General features: G+C 40.2%; 1 protein-coding gene across 6 annotated transcripts in view; it reads left to right on the top strand.

Moving 5' to 3' along the window:
• CRACD (capping protein inhibiting regulator of actin dynamics) overlaps positions 1 to 23,058 on the top strand; it is a 108,737-nt gene that overhangs the window by 82,202 nt on the left and 3,477 nt on the right. For all 6 annotated transcript variants that reach the window (XM_085223090.1, XM_085223093.1, XM_085223092.1 and 3 more), the window contains 7 exons: positions 2,811 to 2,946; positions 10,491 to 10,655; positions 13,077 to 13,142; positions 14,387 to 14,569; positions 16,030 to 19,189; positions 20,453 to 20,643; positions 21,500 to 21,662. In XM_085223090.1, coding sequence (XP_085079216.1) covers positions 2,811 to 2,946; positions 10,491 to 10,655; positions 13,077 to 13,142; positions 14,387 to 14,569; positions 16,030 to 19,189; positions 20,453 to 20,643; positions 21,500 to 21,662 — 4,064 coding nt within the window. The remainder of the gene's footprint in view (positions 1 to 2,810; positions 2,947 to 10,490; positions 10,656 to 13,076; positions 13,143 to 14,386; positions 14,570 to 16,029; positions 19,190 to 20,452; positions 20,644 to 21,499; positions 21,663 to 23,058) is intronic.

Raw genomic sequence — 23,058 nt, 5'->3', positions numbered from 1 at the left:
AACCATGGTATTGCTAGAAGAATCTGTGAGAGAGGATCCTCTTTGGAGCATAGTGTAATTGTACATCTTCAGCAGATGTCTTGGCTCAAAGGTAAAATTTGAACTGTAAATTCAGAAGTCACTGTCCTTGCCTTCTGCTCTTGCTGCCATTTCACATATTCAACCAATCAATATTCAAGTGAAAGAGTGGTTAGCATGGGCTGATTCATCAAATTTTGCATGTTCCCCTCAATTTTGGTCACAGGCAAAGGTCTGTGAGTACATAGACTTTTGTATTACCTTTGTTGAATGTAATGCTGGAGCTTTTAGTTCAAACTCACCTGAATGATTAAATTAAAAAAAAAAAAAAAAACAGCTTTCATTGAGCTTCATGTCACAACCCTCATCTTGCAAGCCAGACCTGCTCTGATTTTTGTTTCCATTTAGGGGACATTTCTGAAACTACAGTTCGTGGTCTGGTGCTTGGATGTCCAAGGAATGTAGCTTTCTGTCATGTCTTCCAAAGCCATGCAGTTCCTCCACAGCTCTGTGTACAGGCTGAGTCATGATGATTCAGTACAGAACCCCGTTTGGAAGAGAGTTTAAAAATATACTTTTATGGTTTCTCTAATAGAAGGTTTCTAAAAGAAGGCATATTACCCTTAGCAGCCAAAGGCAATCAAGTTGAGGCTTCTATTAAAAAAAAATCTAGAATAGTATATAGCATCAGTTGAATACTCCCCCTCTTTGATGGCTAAAAATGCTATGGAATATCAAACAACTCTTTGCTTGATTGCACGCTAATTTGTTTCAAATGAAGCATGTTGTTCAAATAGCAATTTTGGATTAAAAAAAATAGTTTTCCAGTTTTTCTGTGCTTGAACGCAAAGTGGACTGATACAGTGAGCTCTGTGCATGTTCCAAAAGCTTGGATGATATATTTAATGAACACAGATATATTCTACATATAAAAAACAGAGAAGTTGTAGGAGGCCATTTTCCTATTATTTTCAGGCAACCTGTACAAAATCTTGTAATAAACTGTAATAAACCTGTAATAAATGTCACGAATACCTTATGCAAAGACTACTCTGCAAGTAATGCCTCCTATTTTATTATCTTGATCTGTGAGGTGGATGTTGGTGATATGACAGTAGAGGTTGACCCTTCCTACCTATATTCAGTTACATTCTGTTGCTGTGTGACAGATGGCAGCAGAAGGGCAGTCTGACAAAATGGTGTCTGACATAGAAGTGCATGTGAAGTAAAGGTATGTCACTGAATTCCTCCACGTGGAAAACAGTGGCACCCAATAACATTCATTGGTACTTGCCAAACATTTATGGAGACGAGGCAGTGGATGTGAGTACAGTGAGGAGGTGGGTGGTGTGTTTCAGCAGTGGTGGTAGTGACAGTGGGTCATCTTCGCTGGTGCTGATTTTTATGAGTAAGGTGTGCAGGATCTTGTTTGTGGCTGGTAAAAATAGATAGCCTTGGTGATTATTGTGTTGTAAAATGGCATTTTGTAGCTGAGAATTTACTCTATCAAGTAGTGTTATTATTTTCTTTGTATTAATTGTATTTTCTCTGGAAATAAATAGCAGGCATTACTTTCAGAGCATCCTACATAATATAATCACTGTTATTTTAACCTTTTATAGCATTTCTACTTGTGAGAAAATATTATGATTATTATTTAAAAAAATGATGGCCATATCCTAGGGGACAAAACGCAAATCAACAAGTTGAATACATCCTATAATACATGAATAGGACTATGTTGCGTGCTATTAAACCAGCACATGTTTAAAGGGAGAAAAAGAGAGCATATGGTTTTTCTTAAGTATATGAGGGTTTAATTTTTTTTGTTTGTCTTTTTACTTATCTCTCTCCAGAAGGGTCTGCCTTCCTTGCTTTTGCTATTGTTTATATTGTTCTGTACTACATCTAGAAGGTTATGTTGGTTAGATTGGTGTAAAAAAGCTGTTTGGTGGTTTCGTTTTTTTTCCCCAAAGTTTGTAAGTTTGCTGAAGCTGTAAATGGGTTCAGTGGAGTTGAAAACAAACCTTTCAATTTAATAACCTAAGAACTCTCACAAACATTTTTTTTTAATTCTCAGTTCTCCTGAAGAACCTTTTGGTTTAATCTCTTTCCCGTTGGTTTACAGCAGGCATGTAAGAAGGTTGTCCCTAATGCACTCCCTACCTTTGCAACTGTGTCAAGTTTAACAGTAACATATGGGCATCTCTCTGTTTGTTGCTAATAAAACACATGTGGGATGGTCTTATATCCTTCATATCAGTTTAATAACATTTTATTGTCAGTGTGATTATACTCAAGGTGATAGAAATGGTTAAGTAATGAGTGTGACAAGGTCTTTCTTTAAAAACAGACTAGTATGGTGTTTTACCTCTGTCTGTGTTAGTCCTACCTTTACTTTGGACCTCCTGTCTTTCTTTCTGAATAACTTCTGGCTAAGCATGAAAGCAGTCTTTTTAGGTATTACCTTATTTAAAGTAACATATGCATCATCATCATCTACTCTGTATCCCAAAAGTAGTGTTTAGATCTGAGGCTTCTAAGGAAAATGGATTTAACCTTTCAGTATTTTTGTTAAAAACTATTCTACTTTACATCCTACCAAGGAGGGAAGCTGTATGAGAAGGAATCATCAGCCTTTTGGTAAGAGAGATTTGGATACCTCTCTTCTGAGAATGGTCAAAGCTTTCATATAGAGGACAGACGGGAGGAAAAATCTATGCAGCAACACAGTTATGATATGAAGAGATGCTCTCATAAGTTAATTGCTGTACTTTTTAACTGTTTTCCAGGTCTTCCCACTATTCTATGGGCAGTCGAGCTTTTTCCCATGACAGTATTTTTATACCTGATGGGAGAACAGAGAGTGAACAGGCCGTCCAAGCAATGTCACAGGAGAACGTTTTAGGAAAAGTCAAAACTCTTCAGGTAAGAAATTACAAGTGGGAAAAATATTTAAAATGTGGTGGAAAATGGTCTCTGGAGCTCCAGTGTGGATAAAGTTGGTTTGCTTTCTGGGCCTGAGGGCTGTTTTTGAGCTATGTGAATTATCTGGCCAAAAGCTGTCTTAACAGTTTGGATAGTTTGCAGGAGGTCTGGGTTTTAGTCTTGAAAGGTACAGCTGTGATGCTGCAAGCATGAAACTGCATGGGTGTCTGCATCTTGTGGAATTCATATGAATCGAACTCATGGGATTGATATCTCCTGATCCTTATGCTTTGGTTGCAGATGTGGTAGGGAAAAAGAAATGGGGCTCAGGTGACAGCAAATGGCCTACAGAGTGAGAATTCTTTGCAAAGCTCATTTCAGTATCATTTTGTACTTATTACATTTCTTTCGCAATCTTTTTCTCCCTGTTCTTTGGGCAGTGCTTACAAAAGGCAGATAAGTGTAACTCTCCACAATAAGAAGTACATCAGTAATTACATACCCAATTCAGTTGGATGTTTGCTTTGAAAGAGCTTTACATGACCTGCTTTCCCTTCCTTTCCAGAATTGTATCCCATTCCTGCTCTACCTAAGTTTCTGCTTTACTTTTTGTGTATCTGTAGGATTCAAAGCTTACGCTTATCTCTCTGCTTATCTAGACCTTGAAAGAGCTGTTCTTCAGGAGCATATATCAGTTTATTGCTGAGAATTGCTGGCATGTTCTGTCCAATGCTGGTAAATTTTTAATGCTGTGTAGGTGCCGCTACCATGTAGATGACTAATAAAATATCAGTGATTTCTTTTACCTCCAAACTGCTAACTGGAGTTCAGCTTTTCCAGTGAGTGAAATAATAAGCAAAATTTCAGGATGTAATTGTTCCTTTTTTTCCTGTACAGTGCTGTCAGCAAACATAGCACCTGAATGGCATTGACTGTGCTGACTAAAGATAAACTTTGAAGTAGAAACCATGCTAGGACAGCTCCAATTTCTCTGTGCTGTTTTTTCAGCTTAAATTTCCCTGTGTCATTTAGCGTTAATGCATTCTACTTGCTAGGCTAGAAGTCATATTTAAAATGATTACTGGCTCTGGGCAAAGATGTGCAGTAGTTGGACCTCACTTGCAGAATGCTTTAGTGTCCTTTGTATGCTAAGCCCGCTGATTTCAGCAGGGAGCTGTGCCCTCCTTGCCTGCTGGACCTTGTCTTGGCTTCAGTACGTTAGCTTTTCTCTTTGAAGTTTTGCTCCTTCTATGTCTGAATACCCTACAGTTTTGAATGAAAATTATTGCCTTCAATATTGCGAATGCCCATCCCTGGAAGTATTCAAGGCCTGGTTGGAAGGCAGAACCTGATGTAGTAAATGGCAACCCTTTCCAAAGCAGGGGTGCAGGAACTAGACCCTTTCTCCAATATCAGAACTTTGTGTTGAAATCCCTTTCTGCAAGCTCAGTCCCACTGGGAATGTCTGTACTATTTTGAGTTGTAGAATCATCTAGGTTGGAAAATACCTTCAAGATTATCAAATTCAGCTATCAAACTGACATTTCAAGTCCCATCACTAAGCTGTATTCCTTATTGCCAAGCCCACATATCTCTTATATACCTCCTGGAATCGGAATTCCACCAATTCTCTGAGCAGCCCATTACAGCACTCGACAACCGCAAGATCAAGGTAGAGCAAGGAGACAGTCATCTCTTCTAAAGCACTTCCAGTTTCTGCTTGCTTGGCAAGGTGCTTCTCAGCATGGGAGTAATGCTAGAATTCAGAGTTCTGTGCTGACTCTGAACTTAGTGTGCTCCAAGTGGAGACGGAAACCTCTGCATATTGTAACAATCCTCAGGAAATTGTGGGTGATGATACAGTAAACATTCATGCAAAACTTGAGTCTTTGTCAAAAAAGACAATGTGCTGACAAGCCCAACTGATAATATTATGGAAAGGGTTTTGAAATCAGGATAGAGACGCAAGCAATTTAATACTGATGATGCTGGATCTCATTCCACTGACCACCGAAGTGTTTCCCATTTTCACCTGGCATTTTATCTGCCTTTGAAGTGCTGATGAACTCACAAAAAGAGCTGTGTAATGATACAGGCCTGATGCGGCTGGTTCAGTTTCTTATTGTAGAAATTTTCTTTTGGTTGTATGTTCAAGGTAAACTAGTTCTTTCTGGCACAGCTCTCATTTATTTTTATTGATTTTTAGATTAGCAGCATTTATCTTATCAGGCTTTCCATAAATGGATTTGGTCATGTTCTAAGGTTTTAGTGTGTGCTAGAATTTGAGCTGAGAAAAGCATGACTTCTTGTTAACCTCAGGTGGGCTTTGTTGTATCCCGAAGCTGTTATTTTTGTGCTAGTTCAAGCAATCTACTATTGTAAAAGCAGTCATTTCTTTGTCCTCTGGATCTGCCAAGATTAATCATTACCTGGTTTTCAAGATGAAGCGTGAAAGTCTATCCTAAATCTGTTCCACTAAGAGACTACTGGTACTCTTAATGCTGAACTCATTTAATTAATCAGGGTCTGGTGCTTTACTTATGCAAGACTCTGAATGAAAACTAAGGAGTGTTTAAAGCCTAAATCCAGCAGTGTATCAGAACAAGCCAGAAAGAGACTCTGGAAGCATGTCTTTATAGACTTGCCTTTCAAAGGTAGGTTTTCTTTGTCCTTTCTTGAAAGTATGTTAGATCAATCTCATCCTATTTTGCAGCTGTGGTTGTAGATCTTACTGATTATATTTGCCAGCAAAGGTTAACGAGAGAGCAAAAGATGGTTTCTTTCAGACCCATAGAAACTTTAGTAAGATGAAAACCTGTTTTCAGTGTTAGTATCTTGGTGCACCTATACCACTGTCTCCCCTTTGCCGTGAGAATGCCATGGTGTTGGCACTGCTCTATCCCTGCAAGCAGGAGGACAGCTTGTTCACTGCCTCTTGCCTTCACTGAATATATCTCTGGCATCCCTCAGGCAGTGGCAGTAAGCTGCAAGAAATATTAAAGGTTGAGTATGTCTTACAGCTTACTGCATCTAGGAACTTCTGGGTAAATGTTTTCATTTTATGTGGATGTATGGTCTAAAACACCATTTATTACAGTGATTCATTATGATAAAAACGTATTTTGGAGATCTGGGCTTCTTGATCAAATTCTAAGAAACCAAATTTTAAATTCAAATGTTACTGGCTTTGTACTGATGAATGTCCTGGTAATATTTTTGTTGTTGTTGTCAGACTAATCAGTTTTGGTATCCATTTCTTTTAGTCATTAACATACTATAGCTAATGATCAAGCCAGGGCTTCCCCTGCTCTGCACTGCACATTTGTATTTGTCCAACCTGTTCCCCATTGCTCTTTGTATTTGCTATTGTCCAGACCTCAGCAAGGCTGTAAAGGCTGTTCGTTAAATCTCAGAGCTATTATCTTTTAACTTAATGCTCTTCTTTCTATAGAACTGGGAGTGAGTTTTCACTAAAAGATTGCCCAGCTTTATATTTTCTTAAATCACTTCTGTAGTGCCAATATTTCTAGTGCCAGTGAATCCTAATTTTTTTCCTTTTACATTTGACAATTTCTACTTTATAAACTGGATTTATTGCTTTTTTCAAATCATTCTAGCACACATCTCCTTATTCTCTCTTCCTCCTTTCTATTTATAAAAGCTCAGAAAGCAATTAAACTTTCATAAAAGGTTCCAAATTGCTGTTGACTCCAAAAGTGCTCAGACGCCACAAGTCCTAGGAGCGTTTATGATGGTATTCATAGTGTGGGCTCACCCTGTTCTTATACATTCTTGAGTCGTTTGATTTTTTGATCACTGGGAGAAACTGCAGGGCCAAGTGGGATTTCAGCGTTAAGGCTGTTCTTAGGGCATGTATTATTGATGAATTAGTAATTTTACAATAATGTAAAACTAGAAAGCGTAATTTATTTATATAGGTGGGCAAACAGGCATGAAAAATAGGTATTTGAGTTGAAGGCAAAATATTACCAGCAATTCTTCTAAGAATTGTTCAAAGAGGATCAGCCAGAATAATGCTCTCTATTTTAATGATTTAAAACTGAACAGGGAAAGTAGCTCTGTGGATCAGGGTTGGATTCACTCCAGAACAGAGCCATAAGAATGATGTGGTTTCAGAGGGCTGAATCCAGCATGCAGGCAGGCATGTACACAGAAGAATAGCCAAATTTGAATGAGAGAGATGTGCAGCCTGTGCAGGAGATGTCCATCTGGGCTCACTGCTGGTTAATATGGAAGGTTTTCTGTGGCATTTCCTACATGAACACAACAAATGTTTTTAAAGTTGAAGCTTTTTAATTCACCACAGGTGCCAAATAATGCAGAGCAATTTCACTTTTGAGTTTTATTTTTGAAGCTATTACCGTTAAGCTGATATAAAGATGTTGGTTCAGTAGTATCATGTTCTAGCAAATTATTTTGCATGAAGTAAAACTGAGTCTGCGTCATTGCTGTGGAAGATTTTCAAAATGGAATGAGTGCAAAAGTATAAATTTTTTTCTAAGTTCTCAATATTTCTTTGGCTTTATTAACTAAATGCATGATTAAGAGCCGCAGTACAGAATATCTTAAATAAAGCGGTGGGATTGTGACCCCAAGGTTGTGTTTTGGTAAGTACTGTACTGTACAGGTGGACCTCCTGCACCTTGCAGCATGTGAAGGGCACAACTCCTTCCAGTGAAGCCAGCAGTTGGGCACAGGTGAGCAAGAAGAGGTGGGGGTGCAGATCCCCTAGGTAGGGAGCAGCCCAGTGTGGTTGGTTCCTGTTCCTCTAGAGGGGAGGTGGAGGCAGCTGTGACTTCCCATGCACAGCTTTGCCCCATGCTGAATGGCACCTTGCTCACAGCCACCTGCTTTGGGTGTGAACAGACACACTTACGCATCACTTGAATCACGGAAAATGTGGCCATGAGGTAAGCTGTGGTTGGAGCCCATGCTCCAGCTTAGTGGTCCAGTTCATAAGCTCCCATATGTGGGCCCACTGGCTGTTGTTTCATGGTCAAGTGTGGTAGCAGTTTGTCACTGTGGATGTTTTATAATGTCTGTGCAAAATACCTGTCTGCAAACTGAGGGATGAAGAAACTGCACTGGAGTTGGTAAGACTGAAAGCAGAAGGTACAGGCAGGAGATGTTCAGCTGTTTCTAGCTGACAATGAGACTTTGGTGCAGGATGGTAATTTCTGACTGCTAAATTAATAGCCTTTTTGCACAAACCAAAAGAAACCAGGTGCATTTAACTGAGATCAGTATTCATGTGTGGATATTTCTGCAGGGTATTTAAGCATCCTGAGCGTGACTGCACAATCGTGGAACAGCAAAATGTCACGCCTGCAATTTCTAATGACTGGAATTGCAAATAACCCTCCTTAGGCAACTGTCGCCCACATGCTGTCAGCACAGGGTTTATAGATGTGTCCTGGAATATTTGTGTAAGACAAACATTTAAGAAATTCAAAGCAGATGCTTCTTTTCAGGGAATATGGTCTCTTCTCAGTGCACTTGAAGCTTAAATAAATGTATCTCTCCATCTCTGGGTTGCGCTACCTGAATGTGTTCCTCCAAGTCAAACCTGTGGATTTTATCTTCTCGTTCAGGGATGGTGCAGTCTTGGGGTTCTTATGATTGACCAGGTACAGAATGTATTTTTATGAATTTATAAGGAAATAGTTGCAGTTTGGTTGGAGTATACGCACATTTTCAGAAAAGGGTAAGGAACAGATTTTATGTTGCTTTGTGAAAGCAATCAGAATAAATTTGCTTAGTGGCAACAATAAGCTATTTGAGATTTAGATGTAGAATATTCAGCATCGGTTTTGTAGATGAGTGTGCACTGAAAGCAATAGGCCATGGAAAACTGTTAATGAAGTTTAAGTTTTTTTTTTTTTTAAGTAAATAATAACAAAAATAGCCTTTTGTCCTATAAGTATTGTGAGGGCTATTAGATTTTTTTATATCTTTAAAGTAACTCATGCGTGTCTGAGCATAAAAATCTTTACAATTCAAAGTAATTTAAAAATCTGTATATAGTCCAGAAATACTGAAGTTATCCTATTTCCTGGAAATATCTGGAAAACATAATTTCAAACCTTTATATATACATGTACATGATTTTCCATTGTAATCCTCAATGGCTATTAAAAACACCTGTACTTTTTAAAGTTAATCCCAGTCAGCACAATAGCTTCATTGACACGCAGCTCCCACTGTATGCTGCACTCACATTAGATCAAGAACTTGATCAGAAGACAGAGTAACAGATCTCCCTTCCACCAAAACAGTTTGCACCACATGTACGTGTTCATGCTCTCACTGTGGAGCAGAGGCACAAGTCTTTAGTTTTATGAGTAGTTACTAGAGTAATCCTGTCACTTCCAATTTCTTGCTTGGGAGAACTGTTTCTCAAGAATATGACTTTAGGATGAACCAGGGAGGAAACTCAATTTAGAAAACACACTGAATTAAGCTGTTCTGAAGCTGCGTTCTACTGGTATCGGAGGAGCTGTAGGAGCAGAGCAGAGCACAACTACAGCCTTCACAGTGTTTGATCTCTCTGACTCCCTCTTGCACAGTGGACATCTGTAACATTTCAAGTCAGAGAGCTATATTTGTAACACAGAAATCTGGAAAGATTTTGTGGAACCCTTGCTGTTAGACAGAGGATACGCTAACAGTAATCTGAGTGGAAATAAACCTCTGCCATTCAAAACTGCCCACTATTTCAACATGCTGTACTAGGTGAATTGCATTATTTTCTGTCAAAATTCACATGGGCACAAACAAACTGCATGAATTTTCACCAGATTTCTGTATCAAACTGGTAGATAATGTTTTGCAGTTGGTATAGGTAAACTTAGGCAAGAATGCCACTGAGCAACGATGAAAGGAAGGCTGATCTGACTTGAATCATTTTAGAGGTCTACCCTGTGGTATTAAAGGATTCCTTCCCTTGCCAGCTGTTCACCTGAGCCATGTTCATGATTTTGTGGTATAGGAAAAAGATACACTCTTGTTCTATGTGATACCTACTCTAAGCTTCTGTATTTCTCAGTGAAACTCGTATTGGGGTCCATGTAGGAACCAGATACTGGGCAGTTTGAATTTGGTTTGTGATCTTATCGTTTCTTTGTGATGGTAAGTCTTGGTAATTAACTTTATAAACAGTCTTAATGTAGGAGATAGATTATGAAAATAGATAGAAAGTTGCAACCTTCACAAAATTCACAATAAATTTTCAGCACTGATGAAAACTGAAGCTAACCATCCCAAACCAGAACTTAGGCAGTGAATTCCTATTCTTGGTCACTTTGTGGGGGGAATAGAGAGGGAAGGGCCACCATACTGCAGTAACATGAGCTTCAGGATGGTATATTTGTCTGGAGCCAGAAGTTGTCCTGAGTATTTCTGTGCCGCTTCCATGTGGAGAAGGAGAACGTTTGGGAGATTTGGATTGTTTTGCTGATAATCTAAATACCTTTTTATTTATTTTTATTTTTATTTTTTTTCCCCTCCCTCTTTTTGTTTTTCAGCAACAGTTGGCCAAGAATATAAAATTTGGGCAGCCTCCGCAAATGACAATTTCTGGGAGGACAATGGGGGAGGCAAATGCTAGTGTAGAAGAGGATATGTTTCTCGGTAGCCTCATGGAGATTGACTCTCAGCAGGACACGGTGCTCTCAGAGAGTGGTAATAAAGTAAGCACTTTACTGATGTTTTCACGGCTTTATAGTGATAATAAACCAGTGAAGTTCACCAGGGCGTAACAGATGTCTCCAGCGAGGCTGAGCCAGACTCAGCGGCTGCTGTATGTGGGTGGGATTGCATAGCTCATGCGTCTTGGACTGGTGAGAAGCGTGTGCTCTTGGTTTCCTGAGTTGGGTCCCATAGTCTTGCCAATCTGATCATCTGCTCTGAACCTCCAGCAAAGCATGTGTTACTCACAGAGTAGCCAGCAGACCGGATTTTTTAACTGCAACTGAATATGTCTTGAAGTATGGTTTTTCCAGCACAGAAAGCTGTGCGCAGCATCTGTGGCAAAACTGAAAATCGTTGCAAAATGAGAGAGGTTTGGAGACTAAATCCCCAAGATCCGTGATCTTGGGGTAAATACCCATATTCCTCTTGGACAGGAATTGAAGACATATAAGGTGGTGAAACATTTGGAGAATGATTTGTAAACCCAAATGTGCAGTGTAATTCAAATAATGATTCAGATTCTCTACAGAGACTTTGATACCAGGAACTGCAGGAAAGCGTGTATCTAGAAGGGACTTGTTCTCGTGCTGAAGAAACATAGCAAGGGATGGAATCTGGAAATTCTCTGCTGTGATGCTGGTTCTGGAAGTTGCTGAAATGACTGAAGGGAATGTGGCAGACAAATGGGCAGTCTCCCCTGCCTGAAAAAGGCTGACATTATGCCAGGGTACCCCTGGGGAAGGCACACAGCAACCCCACAACCCCACCATGTACATGCAGCCCATAAAATCCTGGAAGGGAACCAGGGTGTGAGCCTCTGCTTGTGGGTGCTAAAGCCAGCACTGGCTATGTGAAAGGCAATGAATGTCCTCTGCAGGTCATGCCTATGTTAAGATAAATGTACAGAAGAGAGATTTATGGCTGAGGGTGGCCCAGTCTTCATCCGCTTCAAGAGGCAGCATAACTCTCTGTTACTGCTTGCTTCGTGGCAGTAGTTGGAGCTGTCAGGGAGCTAGGCACTTGGGTAGGAACTGCACGCTCACACCTGTCCCTCAGCAGTCCAGAAATGCAATTAGAAGTAAGGTGTATTTCTTCTGGTTCACAAATAATCTCGTGAAGGAGTCAGTTTAGTTCATCCTTTGTGCCTCAAAGCACAGTGGGGCTGTGGCAAGTTTTGGCTACGTAGCCTGGAACTGGGAGAAGACTCCAACACCACTTCTGTGGATGGTCTTCGTGCTTCAGGAGACCAGAACGTCACCACCTAGTGACCTCCAGCTGGAAAGAAGAAAGAATCACAAAAAAAAAAATAAATCACAGGAGTTCCCTTGTGTAATAGAGAGAGATGTTCAGGCCTCTCTTTCAAATACTATGATCTGAAAACGGAATTAATGCTGCCTTGCGTAGTTCTTTCTCATAACACAGAAGGAGTGAACGTCGGTATTCCCAGGAGATCACGGTTCCAAGTACATAGGTAGATACCAATAAGTCAATGCTGAGTTGCCAGAGTGCTCAGCACTTTGCTTTATCCTGCTGAGCTCTGCTTGCTGCCTGCTTTATCAGAGACTTTTGCTGCATGGCACCTTGCTTGGTTTCAGTTACCGTCTCTTCTGCTGGTCTTGTAGCAGCTCCATGTGCTTATCTGTTTGGGTCTGGGGGTCCTGGTGGCTGGGACCATGTAGCACTGTAACGCTTCAAGCTTCCCATGCTGGCTTGTGGCTTCTGATTTTCCTAAATTGGATCGATGGCAAGACTTATATTTAAGCTATATTTTTATGCTTTGTACTATTAATCTGTTCAAAAGGAAATTTTATGCCCACTTGGTGTAGTGGATCCAAACATTCATTAAGTGATGAAGTAATACTGTGATAATTAAAAAATGTTTCCGGATGCAATTAATGCTGCTTCTACCCCTGTGCTTTAGAATCCCCCTGTGTGAGCTGGCTTCAAGTAGGACAGTAGCTACGGAGCTCTGGTAGGCTCGGGTCACTCTGTGAAGAATGGGAGTTACTGAAAATCTTGAGCTGCAGCTCTGTGCAGCAGAACTGATGCCTGATCGGGCACAGACCAGGTTCTTAGTTTTCACTGGGCCTCGATCAGGAGAAGTTATTAAGAGCTGCCTGAAATCCTGAAAAGTTGTACTCTTTCATTTGAATCTAGTTATCTCATTAAGGAAGTGTGTTTCGCCTTCTGTAGTGTCCAGTGACAGCAGTTGCTTCTTGTTGATACTAGTGACTGAAGGAGCAATGAGAAAATGATAGTATTTAGAAACAAGAATTGCTTATCCAGCAGTCCTGTAGTGACAGGAAATAAGACTTGAGAAAACTGAATCTACTATAACTGCATGACTTCACAAGTTCTTTGAACCATATTTATTAGATTCTGTAGTTTTAATATCCAGCTGTGCTAATCTTCTTTTTTAGTCAGCAGACACTCCAGATCTGTTGAGACCAATGAATTTGCCTGGAACAGGACAAATGGAAGAAAAGGTAACGAAACTTCTGAGTTAGTTTCCAGTTTTAGCTATTAGAAGCCTAACAGTTGATTTTTGCTTTAATACACATTTCTTTGTTTTGTGATCATCATCCAAGATCTTGTGAATATTGCATGGTTTTGGGGATAGTAAATCAGCAATCACTAAGATTGTGAAATCTGTTTCTGTAGTGAGAGCTGATTGCAGGAAACAGCAGAACTCTCTCTGCCGGTCCTACAACATTTCTGCTTTTGATGTATTAGTCACAGAGCCATGATTTTCCTAAGTACTTCTACTACTTTGTTATGTCTACATGTAGTTCAGTAAGCGTATGTAAAATGTTCCATCAGCTTTAAGTAATTGGTTCCCTAATTAGCATATGCTTAACCTCAGAAAATTGCAGGGCTGTCTTGAAAACGTGTGTGACTTTGTTTCCTTACAGAAAACGTTCTCTCCCTTTTTTTTTGGCCTTCTTTTTCCATTGGGGTTGAGCCAAACACAGGTCTCGGGATGACAGCTCAGTGTTTTACAGGAGAAGCTGTGGTTCCAGGCTCACTCTTACACATGTAGGCATCCAGTTCCACTGTACTCATGCCCCTTGTCTCACTAAATCACTTTGCTTGTATTTGCAGTTTCTGAACCAAAACATTTGAAATGCATAAGGAAAAGCACCAAAGCCAGTATTCTCATACTTCATTTTTTGTTGTTGCTTGGACATCTCCACATGGCTGTGGAGAGAGGCTTGTCTGGAGGCTCTGAGACCCTATAGCTTAGTCATCTACCACACAGACAGTACCTCTCTGTAGTTGCTCTGTTATAATGCTTAGATAAGTCATTCTGATTTACTCTTCCTGAAGCGTCCCATCTAAAGTATTTAAAGATGCACATCTTTTTCAGTAAGCAAACTTTAAAATGTCCTAAGGGACGCTGCTGAAAACTCTGCCTTTGCCCTTGTTGTTCCCAACAGCTTATGAGCAGAGCTGACATTTTTTGTGAAAAAAGTCAGTTAGAATATTGTGAGCAAGATTTAAGTGAAAGGTATGAAAATGTGTGTGGTTCTGGAAACAGAAAAATGTTACAGCTGTACAAAGTTCACAACTACTGTAATGGAAAAATAGGGCTTGAGATAACAAATAGTTAAAAGCTAATAGTTCCTTTGAATTCAAAACTGTCAAGTTTTGTTGTATGTGTGTTTGTTATGATATTTTTAAATCGAGTGAGCAACTTAATAGAGATTTCTTGTATTTGTGATACAAACAGGTAACTCCAGTCAAGTCATCCCGGCCAAAAAGACAATTTTCCTGTTCCGGCACAATTGAAACAATCAATCTGGATGCAGTTCCGCAGGCTGTTGTTCGTCTAGACAACAGTGCAGCTAAACACAAGCTGTCCGTAAAGCCAAAAAAGCAGAGAATGTCCAGAAAGCACAAGAGATTAACAAAGGTATTGAACCTTCAGTGAAATAACAAGAGGAGGAGGTTGCTTTTGAAGCTGTGTACAAAGTAGCCATAACTGAGTGCACCAGGAGTAGCAGAGGACTGCCTTAAGATGTAATTTATATTAATTGGAGACACCTAGTGAAAGCTTGGACAAATCTTGTGTCTTCAGGCCAAAACAAAACAGATGATTGCTTTATTTTGTTTTGAAATCAAGACCTAAAGATGAAACCCTACCTGGAGATAAGATGCAACAAAGTTTTAACATTGCTAGCTGAAACAAATGCTATTTAAATCTGAGGTACATCCATTAGTATTCTAGACTCGAGAACTTTCTAGTTCTAGCTAATCTAGTTAAAAAAGTAATAATAAAAATTAGGACATAATGGTCTGAAGCTTCTGGAAGAATGGTGCAGGTTCTGACAGTGCTCACATCATTGTCTTAGAGGAAAGAGAAAGACATGAGTAATGCAGCTCTTTCTGCAGCTTTGAGAGTGAGATAACAAATCCTAGTTCTAATATGCTTACTGCGTGGTTACTTTGGTTTTTATCCTGACATCTTATCAGCATTTATAAATGGGACTATTCAACTAATATCATATATAAGAGAAAGCACTGATCCTTCTTATCCACTCTTACAATGAAGATATTAAATCTAACCATTTAGTTTCTTTCTATTTAACTGGAGCCAAATAACAACTGTACAGATGAGAGCTGGGCAGGCCATTAACTGAACTGTTTTCCTCACGGAAAGTGCTGGACAGCACTGTTCAGGTGCAGCTCATCTTCGTTACAGAGATGAGAAGTAAGCTGTGGAAAAGACCTTCTGTTTATTGCAGGCACTGCACCTACTTGGCTGTGCTGTGAGGCAAACACGCAGAACCAGGCAGTAGTTAACATGTGCCTTGGAACAGTATAGCATTGCTGGGCAGCCCTTAGAAACAGAGACTCAGTTCGGTGTGGCTAGGCTTTGAGAAAAGCAACCAAATTCTGTTCCCCTGAGCACCGTTCTTTCCTGATTAGCACTGCAGTGCTTCTTTATGTTAACATTAGATTTGTCACAGAAGAGCTGGCAAAACAAATGCCCTGAGGCAGGTGCTAATTATTTCAAACTTTATGAACAAAGTTCTAAGTAATCGAACCGAGTGTGAAACTTCGTATTTCTCAGCCTTCTGAAATGGCAGATCTCAGCCTGGATTAATTCGTACTTCTAATAGCGACTGTTAATTTAACACCGTAGTTATCACTGTTGAGATATTTTCTTTCTGAAAAAGGCTATCATCTGTACAGGTGAGAGGCATGGTATTTGTGAAGAAATTAACTGTAAATTGAAGGCTTCAGATCTGAGTCATTATCTTTAAAGAAAAGACATTATTTTGCATTTGCAAGCTTTAGTTTTTTTCACTGTAAAGAATAACAAGCCAGTGGGCAATGTTAAGTAACTCCATACTTGTCTCCCTATTTCAGGGATCACAAAGCTTAACGATAACAGAATTTGAGCCAGAGGATCTAGAGACTGAGCTGTTTGTAGACAGATACCCAGGTTATAATGGACACATTACTGCAGACAAACTAATCCAGAACAGAGATGAGCCAAAGCAGCTTCAGCTGGCAGAGGAGAAAAGAATTGAAGAACACTGGGGGATCCTTGAAGCCGAAAAGATAAGGCAGATTGTAGAAATGGAAGAACAGAGAGAAATGGAAGAACAAAGGTGCCAAGAGCTGGAGGAGCAGATGCAAAAAGAGCAAGAGAGAAGGGACAATGAAAAAGAGAGTAGTCAGTATCTCCTCGAAGGAGAGATATCTTTGAAAACTGAACCGCAAACCTGCCAGGAAGAGGAGAGAAGACTGCTGGAGGCAGAGAAGAGGCAAGAGCTGGAGGACCAGACATGCCAGGAACTGGAAGAGCAGAGACAGAAGGAGTTGGAGGAGCAACAGAGAGAAGAGGTGGAGCAGCAGAAGTGTGAGGAACAGAACAAGCAACAGAGACAGGAACTGGAAGAACATAAGGACCAGGAATGGGAAAAACAACAGAGACAGGAGCTGGAGGAACAGAAGCACAGGGCATGGGACGAACAGAAGAGACAGGGAATGGAGGAACAGAAGTGTCAGGAACACAGACAAGAGCTGGAGAAGCACTGGGAACAGGAAGAGCAACAAAGACAAGAACTGGAGGAGCAGAAATGCCAGGAACAGGAGCAACAGAGACAGAAGTTGGAGGAACAGAGGCGCTGGGAACTGGAGGAACGGAAGAAGCAAGAGCTAGAGCAGCAGAAACACCAGGAATTGGAAGAGCAGAGGCACAAGGAGCTGGAGGAGCAACAGAGAAATGAGCTGGAGGAGCAGGAGAGGCTAGAGCTGGAAGAACTGAGGCAACATGAGACTGAGAAATGGTGTCAGGAGGAAGAGGAAAGAAACCAGATAGAGGAACAAAAAGGACTAATGGAACAAAATAAAGAAGAAAAACAGAGACGAGAACTAGAAGAGAAAGAGCTTCCAGAAGCTGAAATAAAACTGAAGCAAGAGAAAGAGTTTGAGGGCCCCAGCCAACAGAAGGAAGAGGAGGAAGAAAGACAGCATTTGAGGGAGAGAGAAAGGACAGAGGAAGAGCAATCCCAGCAGCTATTGGAGAAGAAACAGAGGCGGGAAGAGCCGAGAAAACATAAACTCATCAAACAAATGCACTTGGAAAGTACAGACATTGTGCAACAAGATGAACTGAAACAGCAAAAGGAACAAGAGTGGAACAAGCTGGAAGAGCAGAAAATAGACACAGAAGGGCAAAATCTTTATCAAAAGCAACAGGAAAAATCCTTGGAGCAGCAAAATGATAAGAATGAGCTGCGTTCTGGAGGGGCTGATAGGAATCCAGCAGATGACAAGCTCCAGGAAAGACCAAGACCCCAAAAAATCAAACAGCCAGAAAAAGGGAGTAAAACAGTAGAAGAAATCCTGGCCCAGAAACTGAAGAGAGAAGTTGATGCTCAAGAACAAAAGCGAATAGGGGAAGAACTTAGGTGGCAGGAGGTAGATGAAAGACAAACTGCATCCAGACCCTTCACATTTCAAGTGTCTTCTGGAGATAAACAGATCATATTTCAGAAAGTAAATCTGAGTCCAGTCATGCCTGCCAGAGGAGCAGGACTATCTTCTCCATCAGTCAAAGATAGCATGATGCACACCTCCAGCAAGGGCTCTCATACGCTCCCATCATCTGTGTGTGTACCCCATACAGCTATTCTAGTTACTGGAGCACAGTTGTGTGGCACAGCAGTTAACCTGAACCAGATAAAGGACACGGCTTGTAAATCATTGCTTGGCTTAACAGAAGAGAAAAAAAATGTGGATATTCCTTCACCAGAGAAGGCCCAGAAAAAATCTCCAGGTCCCAAACCCAGCAACAATAAAATGAAATACACACAAGAGGCGTTGGACCAAGCCACATTAGCTGAGTGGGCCTCTATCCGTTCTAGAATCTTAAAGAATAAAGAAAATGGCAAATACAATGAGAAAGACAGAGTAAGTGCCTGCAGACACAGCGATGACTGGACGCCCCGGGGACGAGGTTCTCCCCATGGTAACTTGAGGAAAACCCTATCTGCAAATGCAAAGTTCTCAATAACACCAGCGTGGCAGAAATTTTCAGAAGGTTCCAAAACCAATTCAGGCACTGAGAATGTAAGTGCAGCAAAATGCAATGAAAAAGTGGCTGTAGGAAGAAACATTGGCTCGTCCACTGATGCAAATGAGGATGTAGTATCCACTTTAAAGGATAACTTATCTGAAATGGCTAAAGAGAAAATAGAAACACACAGTGAAATTACAGATAACACAGAAGGTTGTAAATTTGCAAAAGATCTCCCGTCTTTCCTTGTTCCAAGTTTTCCTCGTTCTCCAGGTAAGGAGTTACCCCAATCCGAACTTCCAGGTGCTCTGGAAAATCAGCAGAATAACAGCACCAAAAAAACAGATAAGCCAGCACCAAATGGAGAAGAAAACGTTTCTCCCTTTGGGATAAAGTTACGGAGGACAAACTATTCTTTACGTTTCCATTATGATCAACAGGCAGAGCAGAGGAAAAAGAAAAGATACAGTGCAGGAGACAGTTTTGATGGTGTGCCTGACCCACTACTCACAGCTGATGGCGAAAAGGAATCTGCTGTTTTTGCTCCACAGGAGAGTACATCCCCTGGTATAGGGAAAGCAAATGTCCACGGGAATTTAAAAGACTCAAAAGATTCTTCAGTTTCTGTGTTGGAGATTTCACAAGCGGGCACACCACTGCCAGCCACCAGCCAGAGTGCTTTACCTCCTCATGAGAAACCAGCATGCAAGTCGCTGTTCCCACAGAAACCTGCCTTAGCTCCAAAGCCTGCCAGCCAAACACCTCCGTCATCTCCTCTCTCGAAAATGAACAGATCACACCTGGCTGATACACTGGGGCAGAGGTTTGTTAAGGCTGAATCGGATGGGGGCTGGAGAAAAGATGACAGAGCAATGCCTCCTGTGGCACTGAACGAGAGCAAAAATGAAGAGGAAGAAACCAGAGAAAAGAAATCATTTTTCCCATCTCTAAGTATTCCCTGGAGAGAAAAAAATGACAAAAAGCCTGAGCCATTGAAGAAAGGTATGTACTTTAAATTGCGATTGTCTGCAATTCCAAAATAAGATACTGAAGTCCAGAGGAAGAAATCTGGACTTAAACTATTTTTACCTCACGTATTATGTGTGGAGTGCCACTGCTTTGCATAGGGTTGTCTGAATGAATGAGACTTCCTATTTAATTCAGATACACATAAACTCAATGCAGCCAGTATGTCCTGCTTCAGAAAGTGAATTTCAAGGTGACAGAAGTGAGTTTTCCTTGATAGAGATGTTACCTAGTTAGGCAAATATGGACTTGTGTTCTATGTGTAATGGTGCCATCAAAGTGGAGGGAGTCAGTTTTATAATTTGCATCATATTGTATCTATTCTGGGGCAAACAGTATTTAGTTTAAAAAGATTCTCGACTTCTGTAAACATCAAGACTTCTAAAATTGCATCTCAGTGACCTACTTACAGTTTCTGTGAACACAGATAGACTTTTTCCTTTCATTTTTAAATGAGGATTTTGGAAACTAGTTGGAGGCACAGCTGTGCTCTAGGAGAGCAGGGCCTTGTGCCGTTTGAGGGTTTCTGTGCTCTGCAGGAGGACGTTTGCACCCACAGTGCTGCTCACAGTTACCCTCAGTGCCTTACACAGCTCTGTACTGACTACAAGACCCAATTTTTTACAAGATGCTTGCTGTCAGAGATGTTTTTAGCCTCAAATACTTTTTTTGCAAACACGAGTGTAGATATTTAAAGTTAGTTATGTGGTATCAGACTTACAGGTGCTTTGGCTACTAGTTTCAATGAAGCTTTTCAATCAATTGCTTAAATAAAGCCTGATGTGTTTCTGGGAATAGCCAAAGGCAACAAGAGCAAGAAGGGAGTAATTCAGGTTTTGCTGTCTCTGAACCATTTCAGTGGAGACATATGATAGTTTTGGAAAATCCAGAAAGCTCTTGTGCTGCAGAAGAAAAGGTTACATCCACCTTTCATTGCTCTTGAATCACCACACTGAATGAGAAACCAACTAATGCTCAAATAGCAATTTTAAAAAATACTAAGAGTGCATTTATCAGAGTACAGAACTTTCAACTTGGCTGAAGTACTGGAGTGTTGAATTAGGACTTATTCTTCAGGCAGTAAAAACTCATTCAGGATCTGACAGTTCCTGAAGGTCTGTGAATGACACAAAAGTCTATGAGCTTAGCTGCAGAGTTTCACAAGGTGGGAAGTTGTACTGGTTACTTGAGACAATGGATATTCCTTATTCAACCAACTACTTTCATGTTTTCTTTCAGAAAAACCAGTCCTACAGAGCAGACACTCTTTGGATGGCTCTAAATTGATGGAAAAAGTTGAAACTTCACAACCACTGTGGATCACATTAGCACTGCAAAAACAGAAGGGATTTCGTGAGCAGCAAGCTACTAGGGAAGAGAGGAGACAAGCCAGAGAGGCAAAGCAAGCAGAGAAGCTGGCTAAAGAAAATGTAAATATCTTTAGAAACACCGATGATTCCATTAAAAGTATTAGCCAGTTGTTATTATGTGAAGTATTTGCATGTGCAGTTGGTTTGTTCAGACTTCATAAAAAGATGACAGTGGGTAAAAAGCAGCCTTTTGCTCCAATAGAAGGTAATGTGCAACATTGTGACAGTCGTAGTATAAACTGTGATGCCTTAATATCCGGGGGAGTTAGTGATAATCATAAGCCTGCCCGCTGGGCAGCTGGTGCAGCAGAAAAATGGTATGCAACATGTTTCTTTCAAAGCTTGAGTACTGCTATATTCATTTATTGGTGAACATTAATGTTTGAATTCACTTCTGACATAATACTTGGATACAATATGGATGAATGAAAGAAATGAACTGTCATACAAAACTTTCAAATGCTTAAAACAGGTTATACAAGCAGTGATGCTGTATCTAGATACTATGGATGGTAAAAAGGGAAGCTGTGTGGTTAACTGTGTATTTTAATGTCTGTGATGAGACCTGTATTTCTCAGACAGATCTATAGTCAGAAACATATATAACTGGTGGAAGAAAACAGCAGTGGGTGTGAAGTCACCCTGTTCTTCTGTCCTCTGTGTAACAGGTAGGGTGGTTCATACTGTTCAATATTTTGACTGAAGTGACAAATTGAAAAAATTAATTCTGCTGCTTTCTTTTGCAAGCTTTTTAATAACTATTACTTTTAGAAGTATTGGAGTGTTTGGATTCTTTGCCTGAAAGGAAAGCAGAGGAAAAGACAAGCAACGAATGAAAGCATCAAGTGCGACACCTCTTACTTATGGCTGCCTTGTTACAGATTGTTTCTCATTTACCACTTTTCTTCTGTTCTAGGCTGCTGTAAGCAATCAATCAGATAATAAAAGCAGCAGCAAAACGAGCACACTGCAGAAATCTACACCTCAAGAAGGGGAGAAGAAAATTGAGACGGCTGTGTCAAGACTAGAACGAAGGGAGCAGCTGAAGAAGTCTAACACCCTTCCAACTTCTGTGACAGGTACAGTGAGAGATTCACCTTTACTCAAGCAGTAATGTAGTTTTAGAAGTGGTATTGCATGTTTTTGAGAAAATGAATGATTTTTTTTCTTCTCTCGGATTACCTCTACAATTATAAATGCATTTGCATTCAGCACAACTGGCTGCAGTCTCATGAGCTGCCAGTACATCATTTTAACTTGATTCTTCAAATTATTCAACTTTTTCAGGATTGCCCCAGATTAATTTAAAAAAAATAATATAAAAAAGACCCCACTAAGATATTAGGCTCCCTCCCCATGCCATATTCAACAAATACTTCTGGAACAAGATTGGTGAACTTAAGGGAACTTGATTTGCTGTAAATTGCAACTGCAGTATTGTTTTGCCTTTAGTTTGAGAGTTAGCTCCCAGTGCAGATGGTGCTGAACCTCTACTAAATGCATCTGTGTGGCAAATAAGACACATCATGTTCCCATGCATCCCCAGCTGAAGAGGAGAAAAACTCCCCCAGAAATCTGAGTACTCATTTCATTCAAAAATACAAACACCAACTAAACGAAATTGAGGCTACCCTGTCATTTTGGAATTTAGGATTTTTCTCTCCCAGCCAAGTACCTGGTCTGGACAGCTGGAAGCAGGACTTACTCCTTTACTTGTCACTTAGATAAATTGAAATAATTGTACATTCAAAAGGCAGGAACAATAAAGCAGATACATGAAATACCATGACCTTTGGGAAGTAACAGTTGTAGCGATAGTTCTAGGCAAAAGGTTTTGGAGAGGAGTACAGATAGGAAAAGATTAAACCTTTTTATAAGCTGCACTGTAAATAATGTGGGCTTCTCTGAAAGTAAATACAGGTATCAGCTGAATTTCAGGAGGAATCAGAGATTTTGAATTTCCTTAAAGGGAAAGTGTAGAACTGTGTTGGTCATAAAGGAAACAGTGACTGGATATCCATGTGATCACTGTCTACAGTTGGAGTCAGGCAGCCATTATCAACAGCACAAATATAGTACAAGCCAGTATTTCTACACTATGGATGATGATACACTGATTTGGGTTTCCCACAGTTAGTAGAGCAGTATAAGCAGAAGACCAGGCTAGAAAATGTTTAAAATAGGTTTGCTGAATTCTCCTCTAAAGGCTTAAAAAAAAAAAAAAAAAAAAAAAAAATTGAAAAGTGTGATCTATTTCACTCGAATCTTCTGCAACAGGAACTGCTAAGAGTACAGCCTTTAAAATAGCATTTTAAATGCTACCATAAAAGTTTGCATTTAAAATTACTGCAACCTTTCAAATTACTCAATTTTCAAAGTTTCTGCCTACAGCAGTAGCTCCTGCTACTGTTCGTTTACTACTTACAGCTAATAACGCATCATTAAAATTGCTCTAAAAAAGTAATTTTTGCCATC

Source organism: Meleagris gallopavo, chromosome 4 (assembly GCF_905368555.1).
Source record: "Meleagris gallopavo chromosome 4, MGAL_WU_HG_1.1, whole genome shotgun sequence".
Lineage (NCBI taxonomy): Eukaryota > Metazoa > Chordata > Aves > Galliformes > Phasianidae > Meleagris > Meleagris gallopavo.
Note: the sequence above shows the minus strand (reverse complement) of the source record. Positions and strands in the feature narration are given on the sequence as shown.